At 45.3% G+C, this 15,349-nt stretch overlaps 1 protein-coding gene across 9 annotated transcripts in view; it reads right to left on the bottom strand.

Moving 5' to 3' along the window:
* The window catches only part of LOC133141728 (exportin-7-like), a 32,032-nt gene that overhangs the window by 3,106 nt on the left and 13,577 nt on the right, over positions 1-15,349 (bottom strand). For 5 of the 9 annotated variants that reach the window (XM_061262405.1, XM_061262404.1, XM_061262399.1 and 2 more), the window contains exons 13-27: positions 14,959-15,064; positions 13,227-13,362; positions 11,099-11,172; positions 10,061-10,141; positions 9,269-9,332; positions 8,766-8,874; positions 7,879-7,985; positions 5,991-6,079; positions 5,201-5,308; positions 4,755-4,837; positions 3,263-3,477; positions 2,807-2,945; positions 2,065-2,225; positions 1,561-1,659; positions 239-366 (exon numbers count right to left, since the gene is read on the bottom strand). In XM_061262405.1, coding sequence (XP_061118389.1) covers positions 239-366; positions 1,561-1,659; positions 2,065-2,225; positions 2,807-2,945; positions 3,263-3,477; positions 4,755-4,837; positions 5,201-5,308; positions 5,991-6,079; positions 7,879-7,985; positions 8,766-8,874; positions 9,269-9,332; positions 10,061-10,141; positions 11,099-11,172; positions 13,227-13,362; positions 14,959-15,064 — 1,699 coding nt within the window. Of the gene's footprint in view, positions 1-238; positions 367-1,560; positions 1,660-2,064; positions 2,226-2,806; positions 2,946-3,262; positions 3,478-4,754; positions 4,838-5,200; positions 5,309-5,990; positions 6,080-7,878; positions 7,986-8,765; positions 8,875-9,268; positions 9,333-10,060; positions 10,142-11,098; positions 11,173-13,226; positions 13,384-14,958; positions 15,065-15,349 lie in introns of all 9 variants that reach the window. The other 4 variants (XM_061262403.1, XM_061262397.1, XM_061262400.1 and 1 more) reach the window with 1 other exon arrangement.

Consider the following 15,349-nt stretch of genomic DNA (forward strand, 5'->3'; position numbering starts at 1 on the left):
ATGGCAAGTCTTGACCATCTTCTTCCCATTCACCTTGTTCTGGTATTATTATTCTCGTTTTACTATTACCATCACTCTTTTTAATTCTTTAGTATTTAATAGTATTTATGGATAGATTAAAAACACAATATAACATCGTGAACCTTACTTGAACGAACGAATGAGAACAAGTGATCTGCTCGCGCCCAGGGAGGCTAACCGAAGCTAGCCCCGCGGGCCCCCGGAGGCCTGGACGCACCTGTCTCTGTTCTTGGTGAGCAGGTTGCGCTCGATGCCCTCCATCAGGTTCTCGAAGCACAGGTGCATGGCCTGCTGTTTCTCGGGCGGCTGACTGCTCACGATGCTGCTCCGCAGGTCCGCAAAGTACTGGAGTGGAAACGCACACGAGGGAGAGAGGTTCGTTCGCCGCCCCAACTCGCCGCGTCCCGCCCCAGAGTCCGCCATTTCCACTCGATACAATCAATCACCATCTTGTTTTTAGGAGAAACTAATCTTGAGTTACTTTCTAGTAGTAGGAAAATGGTGAGCATTGTTGGGCAGAATGGCTCGTCAGTATGTTATGCTATGCTATGTTACGCTGCATTGTGCTACGTTAGGTTTATGGTTGCACCAAAATATCGGTAGAGAATCGTAATCAGCTGATTTGAGCTTTAAAACACATAATCCAATCCAAACTCACAATCCAATCACACAATCCAATCCAAACACACAAAATTCCACCTAAAAGAACGTTCTGGAGAGTGCCGGTATGTGCCCGTCAGCCAAAAGCCAGCTGTGTGGAATTTCTTTGAATTGCTGTTCATTTCCTATTTAAAAGATGACATTACAGTCAGCAAGAGCGGACACACCCACGAAAACGTCATAAAAACGTTCAGGCGGCAGAGTTTCCATAGGAAATGAAAGAAGTGATTGTACAAAGGTCTTTAAATGAGCACAAAATGGTGTGCTATATTAAAATCATAGCAATTGTCTGAACACCAGAAAGCTGCCCTGCGGTTCACCGCACAGAAAACGGGTTTAAAACCCAGATTTTTACTTTTATTTAATCGACAAGAAGCCCGTGGCTAACAACAGCTAACGTTGTTAGCCTGGAAAATAAAATCGTTCTTCTGCAAAGTGATGTTAAAAGTGAAACCGAATGATTATGATCACCTGGGCAGTCTGGTTAGGTAGTCTAGCTGCTTTACATGGTTATGGATCACAAATGCAGCCGAAGTCTTTCCTGTTTTTGAAAAATAACATGTCAGGGAGTGATGGCACTCGAGTCCTCTACGGTTTATACCTCTGCTGGTCTACAAATATAATGATTTACTGACATCATTATTCATTAAAATACTAAAATAGGGATTAGCCATGATGGGCCCCTATTCAGAACAATGGCAGACACAGGTCTGCTTTCCCCCCTACACACCTATGACGCGTTACCTACTGTTGCCATAACTAGTTTATAACAGGGGCTAGTTGTTGAGGACACGCACACGCTGGTCCTCTTGGTTAGCTAAATTACGCCAGGGAAGATCAATCAATCACAGAGAAGTAATTGAAGGGTCCCTGCCTTACCTTCTCATTTAGCAGGATCAGTCCCAGTAAAGGCCGTGACATGGACCACTGATTTCGGCAGTCTTCAAAAATGATAATGTTGAGGACCGTGGACAGCATCTGGAAGACATGTTTAAATAAATTTAGAATAGCAAAGAAATCTTGTATGCGGTCTTGTGACATATAGCGGTGCTAACACCAGCACTGCTAACACCAGCATTGCTAATACTAGCATCGCTAACACAAGCATCGCTAAGACCAGCATCGCTAACACTAGCATTGCTAACACCAGCACTGCTAAGACCAGCATGAACACCAGCACTGCTTACACCAGCTGTGCTAACATTAGCCCTGCTAATGCCAGTGGTGCTAACGCTAGCTCTGCTAACACCACGTCAGGATGTAGAAAGAGGTCAAGTGAGAGAAGAGACACTGCTACAGACACCACAACGGACAGTAATTTAACCCCCCACACAGGGCAGGGAGGGCAGGCTTGACACTGCGGTGGATTGAGGGATCACAGACCTGCTGGATCATTTCGGGGTGCTGCTGCATGATGTGGAGGAAGCGGTCGCTGTCCTGGCCCAGAGAGGACGCGCGTTTCTTGGTGCTGCGGGAGAGCTGCTTGAACAGGTACGTCACGATGTGGTCCAGGCTGGAGCAGCAGCCCGTGCACACCATGGTGTCTGCAGCACACAGGAGACCGATTACACACACTCTCACACTCTCTCACACACTCTCACACACTCTCACACACTCTCACACACTCTCTCACACTCTCTCACACTCTCTCACTCTCTCTCACTCTCTCTCACTCTCTCACTCTCTCACTCTCTCACTCTCTCACTCTCTCACTCTCTCTCTCACTCTCTCTCTCACTCACACACTCACTCACACACTCACTCACACACTCACTCACACACTCACTCACACACTCACTCACTCACACACTCACTCACACACTCACTCACTCACTCACACACTCACACACTCACTCACACACTCACTCTCACACTCTCACACTCTCACACTCTCACACTCTCACACTCTCACACAGGAGACCGGTTACAACCCCACACACACACACACACACACACACACACACACAGGAGCCCGTTTACAACCACACACACTTGCACACTCGCACACTCACACAGGAGACCGGTTACAACCGCATACCCGCACACACAGAGGGGAGACAGGTTACAACAGGAGACTGGTTACTCACATGCACTACTGTCACACACTCGCGCACACACAGTCGTACCCAGTGCTGTGAGCCCCTCTGAGATGGAGGACAGGATGTACATGATGACGTGCGGCTCGAGGCTGGCGATGAAGGCCATGTGATCCTGCGTCAGGACCTCCAGCAGAGAGTAATACGACTGGCTGAGTTTGGGGTAGTCCTGCAAGAGAGACCGGCAACATTGTGGGACCGTTACCGGTGAGTTTGTAACTGCCAACCCTGGTTCTAATAATAAATTAAATGAATTTACAACTTAGCTAACACTTTTATCCAAAGCGACTTTACAGTTGATTCGACTAAGCACGGGTTAAGGGCCTTGCTCAAAGGCCCACCAGCTGTGCAGATCTTTTTGTGGATACACCGGGGCTTGAACCACCGACCTTCCAGGTGCCAGTCATGTACCTTAGCCACCAGGCTACCCTATGTAGTTCTACACTGAAACAGCGTCAGACTGCCCCTGACCCCTGACCCCCTCACCAGCAGGTCACTGTGTGGGACGGAGAGGAGGAGCTTAATGAAGGTCTGTAGGGCGTTGTCGAGCGCGTCGTCGCCATAGAGACGGAAGACGCCGAAGTTGACGTAGTTCCCACTGAGCACGGCCTTCAGCATGGAGAAGCAGATGGACACGCCCTTCAGCTTCAGAGCGTACACCTGGTCCTTCGGCACGTCCCCCAGAGTGAGGATCCGGTTACCTGCCCGTAACACACACACACACACACACACACGCGTTAACCAGGTCTACAGACTCACACACAGACACACACACACACACACACGTTAATCAGGTCTACAGACTCTCACTCACACAAACACGCGTTAACCAGGTCTACAGACTCTCACTCACACATACGCGTTAACCAGGTCTACAGACTGTCACTCAGACAAACACGCGTTAATCAGGTCTACAGACTGTCACTCAGACAAACACGCGTTAATCAGGTCTACAGACTCTCACTCACACACACACGCGTTAATCAGGTCTACAGACTCTCACTCACACAAACACGCGTTAACCAGGTCTACAGACTCTCACTCACACAAACACATGTTAATCAGGTCTACAGACTCTCACTCACACAAACACGCGTTAACCAGGTCTACAGACTGTCACTCAGACAAACACGCGTTAACCAGGCCTACAGACTCTCACACGCGTTAAAGCTGGCCAACAGACTCTCACTCACACAAACCCGCATTAACCAGGCCAACAGACTCACACACACACAAACCCGCATTAACCAGGCCAACAGACTCACACACACAAACACAAACACACACACACACGTTAATACAGGCCAACAGACTCTCACACACACAAACCCGCATTAACCAGGTCTAGAGACTCACACACAAACACACACACACACACACACACACACACACACATTAATACAGGTCTACAGACTCACTCTAACACACACACACACACACACACACACACACACACACACACACATTAATACAGGTCTACAGACTCACTCTAACACACACACACACACACACACACACACACACACACACACACATTAATACAGGTCTACAGACTCTCTCTCACACAAACACGCATTAACCGGGCCAACAGACTCTCACTCACACAAACACAAACACAAACACACACACACACACACACACACACGAAAATACAGGCCAACAGACTCTCTCACACACAAACACAAACACAAACACACACACACACACACACACACACACACACACACACGAAAATACAGGCCAACAGACTCTCTCACACACACACACACACACACACACACACACATTAATCAGGTCTAGAGTCTCACACACAGACACACACACACACACACACACACACACACACATTAATACAGGTCTACAGACTCACTCTCTCACACACACACACACACACACGTTAATGCAGGTCTACAGACTCACTCGATCGCACAGAGAGCGGTCAGTTAAAATGGGCAGTGGGTCGGGCCATGGAGCTTACCGTATGTGGTTATCATTTTACTCGTCTCCCTGAAAAGCAGGATTCCGTTTGGCGACGAGACGTCAAACTGCAGCCGCTGCGACCTGCAGGACAGGACAGACATGGACAGGGACGCATCAGATACCATTATTATTATTATTATTTTTATTATTATTACACTACATTCACAATTTCAGTATTTCTAAATGTAATCTTAAATTTACTTATGTACCGAGAGAGGACAGAGAGAGGGAGAGGGAGAGGGAGAGAGAGAGAGAGAGAGAGAGAGAGAGAGAGAGGGGCAGGGGGGAGAGAAAGAGGGAGAGGGAGAGAGACAGAGGAAGAGGGACAGAGAGAGAGGGCAGAGAGAGAGGGACAGGGAGAGGGACAGGGAGAGGGACAGAGAGAGGGACAGGGAGAGGGACAGAGAGAGGGACAGAGAGAGGGACAGAGAGAGCAGGCTGTACCTGTTGTGGACGAGCTCAGCCATCAGTTTGAGGACGGGCGTGGTGCAGGCGGGGACGTGGTACCACAGCTCGATGGCGCGCTGCAGGATGGGCATGTAGGACGGGTAACTGGGCCGGTGTGAAGGAACCACCGCACAGGAAATGACATCATCTCAAAAACACTCAAATTTACCCTCCATAACTTTCTGCTTTTCTCCATGATAAAAACTGCAAAAAGTATCACCAAACCCAGGGAAAACATTTGAATTGACGGTGCCTCTTTGATTTATGGCAGTGCTTTACTTCTATCCAGAAAGCTGTAGGTTCAAGGTCCAATTATCGAAACACTCAAGTGAATTACTGATGATGAAAAAAAACATTATCTCCATTGTGTTTGTGGACAGAACTACAATTACATCATGAACAAGAGTGGTCGACAGCGAGGGAGCGAGGGAGAGTGAGAAAGAGGAAGTGAGAAAGAGGAAGTGAGACGGAGGGAGAGAAAGAGGGAGGTAGCGAGTGAGAAAGGGAGAGTGAGAGAGAGGTAGGGGGAGTGAGAGAGGTAGTAGGTGAAGAGGGAGAGATAGAGTGAGAGAGAGGAAAGGAGAGTAAGAGAGGTAGGGAGGGAGAGAGAGGTGGATAGGGAGGGAGAGTGAGGACAGGGAGAGAAAAAGAAGAGTGAGACTGAGGGAGGGAAGATGGGGAAAGTAAGAAATAGAGAGAAAGAAAGGTGGCAGAGGAAGAGGAAGAAGCACATCTGAAGTGGGTGGGTGTGAAACCCTGCCCCACTGATGACAGGGCGAAAGGATACATCCAATCAAACAGCATCATGAAGCTGGTCTTGGCGTTGAAGGCGAAGGCGATCCCCCGCAGGTCTCTCACCAAACCCACCAGGGTCCTCTGGGCGGGCGAGAGAGGGGAGAAACGTGCCCAACACACCGGTCAACCCGTCAGCCTTTTACCACGGTAACTATCATCGCATTAAACTTCTCTTTAAAGACAAGATGAAATCAACATTCAGTTTCTCCTCAATTCTTAACAACCATACAAACATGTCTTAAAAGTATAAACTCCTAAAAATATCTATTTTGTATTCATTTAATTGGCACGTGTCATACTCACTTAAAGGCCCACTCTGTAAATTTGGTCGCTAATAAAGTGTTAACAACGTGCATGATATGGTTCCTCTTATGGTAAAAATAACAATACGGATCCTAATCAAAAGCACCAATTTACTTAATATTAAAAATTAGTATTTAAAGGTACAATAGGTAAGATTCTAGTGTAAAAATATTGTTACAAGAGCATTGTAAATCCCTTCCTATCATTGAGGCTCACAGACATGTTGACTCACCCATCTGCACAGCAATTAAAGCTCATTGGTTGAAAAATGGTTCCAACTGCCACAGCCAATGGCATTCTTTGAGCTTATTCTTCGTTCGTGTGCTGCCAAAATTGCACTCCAGACAAGTAATCACTGAAACTCGGTGTACTACTGCTGATTATCCAAGTGAAGAATACATATCTAGTCATAAAACAATAGCAGTTACCGGTAGCAACGTGCAAATTAGCTATAGTTAGCTTGAAGAATTTACAAATATCCACTTACGATAAAATACAGGCAATACGAATATAGTAGCGATTGCACAAGCATGGTGCTTCAGGTGGATATTTGTACATTCATATCTTAGTTATATAGCCAGCTAGTTACGCAGCCAAATAATTGTTTGCTCACAATATAGTTGGTTAGCTAAAGTGAAAACTATAGTGTTGTGTAGCACACCAAAGTCAAGATCTCATAAAGCCACCTGTTCGGCGAACATTTTCTTACTAGAACACTACGAAAAGACGGCAGGCATTGTGGCGTTTGTCTGTATAATAACGATTTATATTACGCGTTATATTCATAGACTGTGAGAAGCATAAACAGTGCTGTGATTTGAGGTTGTCTGTTGTTGCAATTCCTCTCTTGACCATTAGAAGTCCAAAATTACCTATTGTACCTTTAAAACAGTGGTCTCCAACCCTGGTCCTGGAGAGCTACAGGGTCTGCTGGTTTTTGTTGTTACTCTGCGCTTAATTAATCAATTAGAGCCGTTGATTACACAGTTAACTCAGCTCACCTGTTTACCCGGGTCTCAGCAGGGTGCTGATTTTAAGGTGAAAACAAAACCCAGCAGACCCAGTAGCTCTCCAGGACCAGGGTTGGAGACCACTGCTTTAAAATGAGTGTCGACCAACACTACCGCATTCCGAATTTCATTCTTCCTCTTCTTCCTTCTTCTTCTGTTCTGAGCATTTTGTGCAGCTCATCACCAAGGAAACTAACTTATCACTCACTTGCCAGGTAAGATATGAAAATAAACGTTTATTTAGCACATTCTGCAAAATAGACCACGGCTAACTACTTGACATGACCATAGAAGACTTACGTGAACTGCACCTGTTGCAGGGTGAAGCAAAGTTGTTATCGAGATTACCAAGATGGGGGTCCTTAAAAACTACAAATACCATTAACAACTGAGGTACTTCAGTTGCCCTCCGTGAACATTTCTGTGGTTTAACAACCAAAATGGCTGAGTGTCCCTTTAAGCTTGAAGGACAGGGTTACTGTACGAGCAGACTGCAGTGAAGGCACAGGAAGTGGTCTGAGTCACAGTCATGCTTTTAGTCGGTGGTGTGTTGCTGCTGTCTCTTACTTTGGCTTCCTGCTCGTTGAAGGTGTTGGTGCTGAACATATGAGCCACGGCTTCAAACGCAGCAGTGAGGGGCAGCATGAACTGCTCAAACTGGTCCTCGTCTTCGCCTGCGCGCACACAGCCATACACACAAACACACAGGCGCGCACACACAGCCACACACACACACACGTGCATACAGACACACAAACACACAGGCGCGCACACACAGCCACACACACACACGTGCATACAGACACACAAACACACAGGCGCGCACACAAAACAGACACACACAAACGTACACACACACACACACACACACACATATGCACAACCATGCACACAGAAAACACATGATTCCTGTGTGATATACTTCAATATACATTCAACTGAATGCCTTGGTTTAAAACAAAATCTGTAACTGACAAAAGTACAAAACGTCTTTGAATTCAGGTAAGAGAAAGTAGTGATTCTCTCTTGTTTCTTTAATTAGCTATTCCCTTTAAAAAAGCAGCATAACGTCTAACAACATGTTGTAATTAAAAGTGATTATTATAGACCACTCTGTAATTATACAGATGATTTTGATCACAACATCGACCTGGAAACATAATCCTGGGAACTGGATTTAAGGGCGAAATAAAACAATATCAATTGGTGTTCATTTGATTATTTATGTGGAAATGTTGTTGCGGTCATTATAATACTCTGTAACTTGGACCATCCTGTAAGCCAGTGAAAAACCAGAGGTGGAAAGTTCAGGGGTCAGGAAGTTGACTTCACCAATTAGTTCTACCTCCTGGCTGAAGAACTATGCTACTTATTTTCCAAACCTGGCTTTTCCAGCTCTCCCTGGCTTTAAGCATTGGCTACAGCATGCAGACCTCAAAGACTCCCATTCTCACCCAGGTCCACCATCAGGAGGCGCCCTAGGGCTGTGTAGAAAGTGGTTCGACACCTCATGTCGCTCAGGTTCGACTGGTTGTTCACACCCAGGAAGGAGAAGTGTTCACTCTGTCAGAGAAGGAAAATACACGTCACCAAACAGGAAGTAAATCCTATGGAACAACACAGAACAGGAAATAAGATGAGTCACTAGATGGCAGATCTGGGTTCAAATTGTATTTGTTTTGGATGCAAATACTTTTCTGTGCTCTACTGATCTAGCCTGGTGCATTTGAGCCTGCAAGGAGAAGTTGGGTGGGGTTTACGCTTTTGGGATCATTTCATTGGCTCCAATACACCAGGCAAGCTTAGTCAATAGAGAAAAGTATTTGAATCCAAAACAAATACCATTTGAAGCCAGGTCTGCAAGATAGGAAGTAAAATACTTAATGAAATTGATGAAATAGGATACACTGACAATGTAAATTCTTTTTAACTAGAAGAGCTGACATGCATCACTTACCGTGTGGTTGTTGAGCATGAACTGAACAGCGCTAAGTTTCACCAGCTTTCTCACACTGCTGTAAGTGCACCGAGAGTCAAGAACAAACACACTGCCCAATGAAACGGTAACACTGAACACAACGATGACATATAGCACACAAAGTGGTGAATAAAACAACACTACGATGACTAAAACAATGCACCAATTACACTGTACTATAAGGCAGCAAGTTTGAAGGGATAAAGTCATCTTTGCTGCTAATCATGGGTGTTTATATTTAACAACTATACACTCCGTGACCACTTCATCAGGTACGCATTAGACATATTGGTCTTCTGCTGCAGTCACCCATCAACTTCAAGGTTCGACGTGCAGTGTGTTCAAGAGATGCTCTCTGTATTCTCCTCTGACCTCTCATTAACAAGCCGTTTTCACCCACAGAACTGCTGTGCACTGGATGTTTTAGTTTGTTGCACCATTCTCTCTGAACTCTAGAGACTGTGTGTGTGTGTAAACCCAAGGAGATCAACCGTTACTGAGACATTCAAACCACCCTGTCTGGCACCAACAATCATTCCATGGTCAAAGTCCCTTAGATCACATTTCTTCCCTATTCTGATGTTTAGTCTGAACAACAAATTAACCTCTTGACCATGTCTGCATGCTTTTATGCATTGAGGTGCTTCCACATGACTGGCTGATTAGATATTTGCAGGAGCTGGTGTGCAGGTGTACCTAATGAAGTGGTCACTGAGTGTATTTCCATACTGCAGAACGAGTCTCCGTGTAGGAGAAGAGAGTAAAGGATATCCGATGGAGAGGTCATTCAGGAGCTGAAGCGTTTTAGACGTGATGGGCTCACACTGACCCCAGTACTTCAGATTGGTGATTCTGCAACAAAGGCACATTCAGCACAGCCACAATTACAAACTCAAATTCCTTTAAAAAACTTAAAAAACCGTATTTATTCAGGTAAATCCCACTGACATAGAGATCTAAGGGAGACCTGAATTACATAAAATAGATCAAATAAAATAAAATAAATAAATATAAAAAAATTTACACAAAAACTAAATGCAGTCCAAATTCAGAATTTACTCTTGTTCCAGTATTTTCAAATTTCACATCTTTCCCATTCTTACCCGCCTTTGAGACAGTATCTCTGTCACACAAATAAGACTAAACTGAACAGAAAAACTGCTTTCATCCAAAAGGCAGCTGGATTCGGTCAAATTCGAAAGGCACAGGGAAATCTGTCCAAAATTGTCCAATCAGAATCAATGGTATCAGGGGTCCAAGAGCAAATGACATGCAAATTACACAGTGACATCACCTCCCACTGATGAGGTCTGCTCTTTGTGACCTTTTTCACCACCTAGTGGCAATACTCGGAACAGTGATCACCTAGGGGAAGCCAGGCAGTGAGTGAGCATCTAAGCACACTGAACATCAAAGACTGGTGCAAAACTATTTTAAGTACTTGAGCTTTGATAAGGGTTAACCTGATCCAGGCAGCTTTAGATTTTATAAGGGTTAGCCTGAGGTAGACAGCCTTTGAAAACCCTCATAAAAGCTAAATATTTAGCTGCCTGCCTCAGGATAACCATAGCTCCTTAAAATGGCCTAAATCAGCCCGAGTAGTGGTTGAAGCCCCAGTTGAGCTATTTTAAGTTCTTGAGCTTTTATAAGGGTTAGTCTGTGGTAGACAGTCTTAGAAAGCCCTCATAAAAGCTAAAGCTAATTAAGACACAGCTGCCTGCCTCAGGATAACTGTAGCTTCTTTAAAGGGCCTAAATCAGTCCAAGTTGTGGTTGAAGCTGCAGGTGCATCGTGGGCTGCGTTACGTACATCTTCCCGATGAAGACGCTGAGCACCATGGTCTCGTCGTTGAGCCCCAAGACCTCGGACAGGCGGCGGTAAAGCTGGAGGGGAACAGAACTTGGGTCAGAAATCACAAAAATCACAGAAACTCAACTTAATACAGCTGGTTTCCCCAAATAGGGCTATGAGGCCCTAACTGACATCACTTGGATGAGAAATCACAGATATGAGCAAAACTGAAATTAATACAGCTGGTTTCACAACTATGAGGCACCCTAACCCACAGTGACAAACTGATAGCAGCACTTAAGTCCCAAGAACTTCGACTTCCCACAGCCATTCCACCACCCCCCCCCTCAGTTACGGCTAGAAATCTCACACCTCAAATGAACACAGCTGGTTTTATGCTACTCAAAAACCTGGAATACCCAAAACACCAAACAACTGACAGCCAAAGGCATTGGCACACTTCTGATCTCTGAGGTCACCATCGCTGTTAATGACATATGGATTAAACAACCACTTGCAAACAACGGCTCAGTAATCTGAATTTTGATCTTGAAAAAGGAAACGGACACTTTGTACATCAGTGCCGCATGATAGCCACAGCAGTCAGTTGTTTGTTGACTTTGAATAAGACATATTTATTCTGCTAAAAGAAAGGGAATACATGTAGGGACTTTTAGAATTTTTACACAAGCGCAAACTACAGAGACTGGCATACATTTTAAGTGGGGGGAGAGTGATGGCTATCACTCACTGTCCTTTTACACAACTTCACGTTTATGGGCAGAAGTGGTTACGCGCCGCAGGCTTGTAAGTGCAGACGTCCTGTTTCATAAGGATAGTGCCTCTGTGAGTAGGTTTACCACCAGTTTCCTGAGTGGAGTCTTACAAAAACCACACCGAATCACACTCTCCTCACCACTTCCAACACAACTTAGACTCCGATTAATGACATGGGGAAAAAAAAAAACAAGAGGACTACATTTTCCTCCATTTAGAATCCCTGGCTCTGGAGTGTCAGCGTGATTCTGTGACCCCCAATACTGCCAGCGGTGTTCTATCCTATTATGACACTATGTTTTGGCCAATGGAACCTCAGTAAGCTCTGAATTCCAGCCAGTGTGGTTCTTTAACAACTTGCATATCCAATCCCTAATCCATTACAGTTGTGGGTCAAATACATAATTGTTTTTGATTCAAATACAATATTGCTTGATTGATCTTGCCTGGTGCAACTGAGCCAACCAAAAGGATGAGAAGGTGGGGTAAAGCTCAATGAAGTATAGAAAGATATCCATCCATCCATTATCCTAACCTGCATGTCTTTGGACTGTGGGAGGAAACGTATTTGACCTAGGTGTGCTATTGTCATGGTTTCAGATTATATTTACGGCTGTGGTGAGAGTGACTCCCGTTACCATACATACACAGTGAGCTCATTTCACACCACTCTGCATTGCGTAGAATACACAACGGTATTCACTCTTGAAAAACTGACAGTGCGAACGTAGCCAGTGAGGCCCAGCTATAAGCCGGCGGAAGCAGGGCCCAGACTAGGCTACAGGCTGGAGGAGCTAACGCTACAGGCTGGAGGAGCTAACGCTACAGCACAGGCAACAGTGAGCCTCCGCTCGGCGATGCTACTCCACAAAACACCACTTATCTCAGGTCTTCACATTTTGCAGTCTCTAGGCAGAGTAAAGGAAAACGGCTTTTATTATTGGCTAGGGACACAGCAGCACAGCAACATCCTAACTCCGTGCCCTCCTGAAAACTATCCCCAGCAACATCAGGGAAACTTTCTCAAAGTTCCGCGATACTCGCTCAAACACTTGGGCTGCTAAATTTCAACGGATTGTGCTCTTAGGTCAAGCCTTTCAGATAAAGAAAATTAAAAAAAACAGCTGTGGAATGATTGTTCAGTACTGAAAAAAGATCTGCACTCAACATCTTTCATTTGAGGAGGCTAAGGACTCAACGGATAATCCCTGCATTTTTTGCAACAATGCAACCCCTATAACTTCCACTCTACCTAAGAGGTAGTTTGCATGTAGACTGACATTTCAGGTAGCACATGTTACACATTTATATTTTAATACTGGCATAGGACATGAATTGGGTCCTTTCAGTTTCAGATGGCTGACAATACCTTGGAGGATTTCTGCACCTGGTCTCCGATGTAGATCTTGCGGAACTGCTCAAAGAAGCTGAGCATCGCCAGCTCCAGTTTCTCATTCCCCGCCTGGGCCAAGCGCGAGTCCGTCAGGTTCATGAGCTGCAGCACCCTGGAGAGCCAATCAGAGATGCTAGTATTCAGTATAGCCTGCACACAGCAGATTCCAGCCAATCAGAGACATGGTCAGTAGTGATCGAACTGGATGCATTATTGGAAGACACATAACAATATCCACATACTCGTAAATCTGATTAACCACACAATGCATAATGACACAATGAAAATTGTTTTTGCAACATTACAGAAGTTTTGGTTTTGGAGGAGCATTCATACGCTGGATAAGGATTCTATGAATAAGGATGGGCAGGACAAATCACGCAATCTGACTGGTTAATAGCAGTGAAAAAAGAACTATATACCACTGCTATGACTTCTAATACTTGCTTACATTTCATTTATCACTCTGCAGCAAAGCAGTCATTCAAAATACACTCAGTACGAAACGTGGAAAAACGAGTAGACCTACGCAACGTGATCCCACTGATCAGTGTTGCACAATGCGAACTTACAAATAAACATCAAAAATGCATAAACTCGTTTGCTCACTCACCAAGAATCAAATTAGCCCCCTCTCAAGGTGGGCTTGAAGCCAGATTCATTTAATCTACAAAGCCAGATTCATTATAACCAACAAGATAACCCCTGGATCAGCATACGTACGTACAAAAAATTACCATCTCCACTCACATTTATTAAAGAAATCATTAAAATGAATTTAAAACGCCTACAAAATGTACCCAGACTCAACAATATCCCTCCCAGGTCCTTCAAACAGAGAAGCAGACATATCAATCACTCCCAGTGCCAACTTGCGGAAACGGTTAAACAGTTTTGAGAACCGACTGAGTTGGAACGAGGCTAAACTACACAGCTACAGGACTACAACCACCAACTGCCACCTTGGGCTGAGCTGACGAAATGCCCACGGTAGAAAAAAGTAACCTATTTTGCAGCCCAGGTCTGTGACTCCACGGTTGACAGAATATCCCAGTTTACGTCACGGCAGAGGCTGACAAAATGCTGATGCACTCCGCCATATTGAGTTTTCGATACAGCCTTATTCCTAAACGCCAACGCGAAACCAGAGAAACGAACTGTGCGTAGTTAACTAAAATAACCCTTTACTTGGCTAGCTTAAGTACCTGTTTAAGTAAGCTGCTTAGTTTACCATTTGATGACTCGCCATTTCATTGTTCATATCGGCTGTGTAAAGATTAACTGCCAACAGCCAGTAACAGTGTTAAGGCCCATCCACACCAAGAACGATAACAATAACTATAAATATGTCGTTTTAAAAATTCTCACTCAAGTGGTTGGCGGAGACCACACCGCAACTATAATGTCAACGACAGTGACGATATCATTGGGATCACTTTCAGAGCGATTTTTACAGCTACACAAACAATAAAACACTGACAGCCAATCAAAATCCAACTGAATTCACAGGGCGTCACGTGCGAAATGGCAGATGACATAGTCAAGAGACTATTTACAGAAGGTTATCGTTCAGCAGTGTTGACGCGCACATCCAGAACAATCGTTATAGTTCTAGCTGGGTCTGGATAGCCCCTTAGTGTACGGTGGAGAGGTGTGTGTTTAATCTAAGATCGGCGCTGTGGAGGTGTAGAGGAGAGGTGGTACTCACCGACACACAAGCTCTCCGTCCATCGCGTCCTGCTCGTCCGTACTGGCGAACGACACGCGACCTCCAATCACCGCTCCGATTATATACACCAGCCACGTCAGCCGCCCTGGAAGAATAGGGTGGAGCGTTTGATTGGTGAAGAGGACAGGGCGGAGCCTTTGATTGGTGCAGAGGACAGGGCAGTGTTCGATTGGTGCATAGGACAGGGCGGAGTGTTTGATTGGTGCAGAGGACAGGGCGGAGCGTTTGATTGGTGCAGAGGACAGGGCGGAGCGTTTGATTGGTGCAGAGGACAGGGCGGAGCGTTTGATTGGTGTAGAGGACAGGGCAGCGCGTTTGATTGGCGCAGAGGACAGGGCGGAGCATTTGAATGGAGTTTGACAGGACCCTA

The sequence above is a fragment of the Conger conger genome, chromosome 12 (genome assembly GCF_963514075.1).
Source record: "Conger conger chromosome 12, fConCon1.1, whole genome shotgun sequence".
NCBI classification, from domain to species: Eukaryota; Metazoa; Chordata; class Actinopteri; order Anguilliformes; family Congridae; genus Conger; species Conger conger.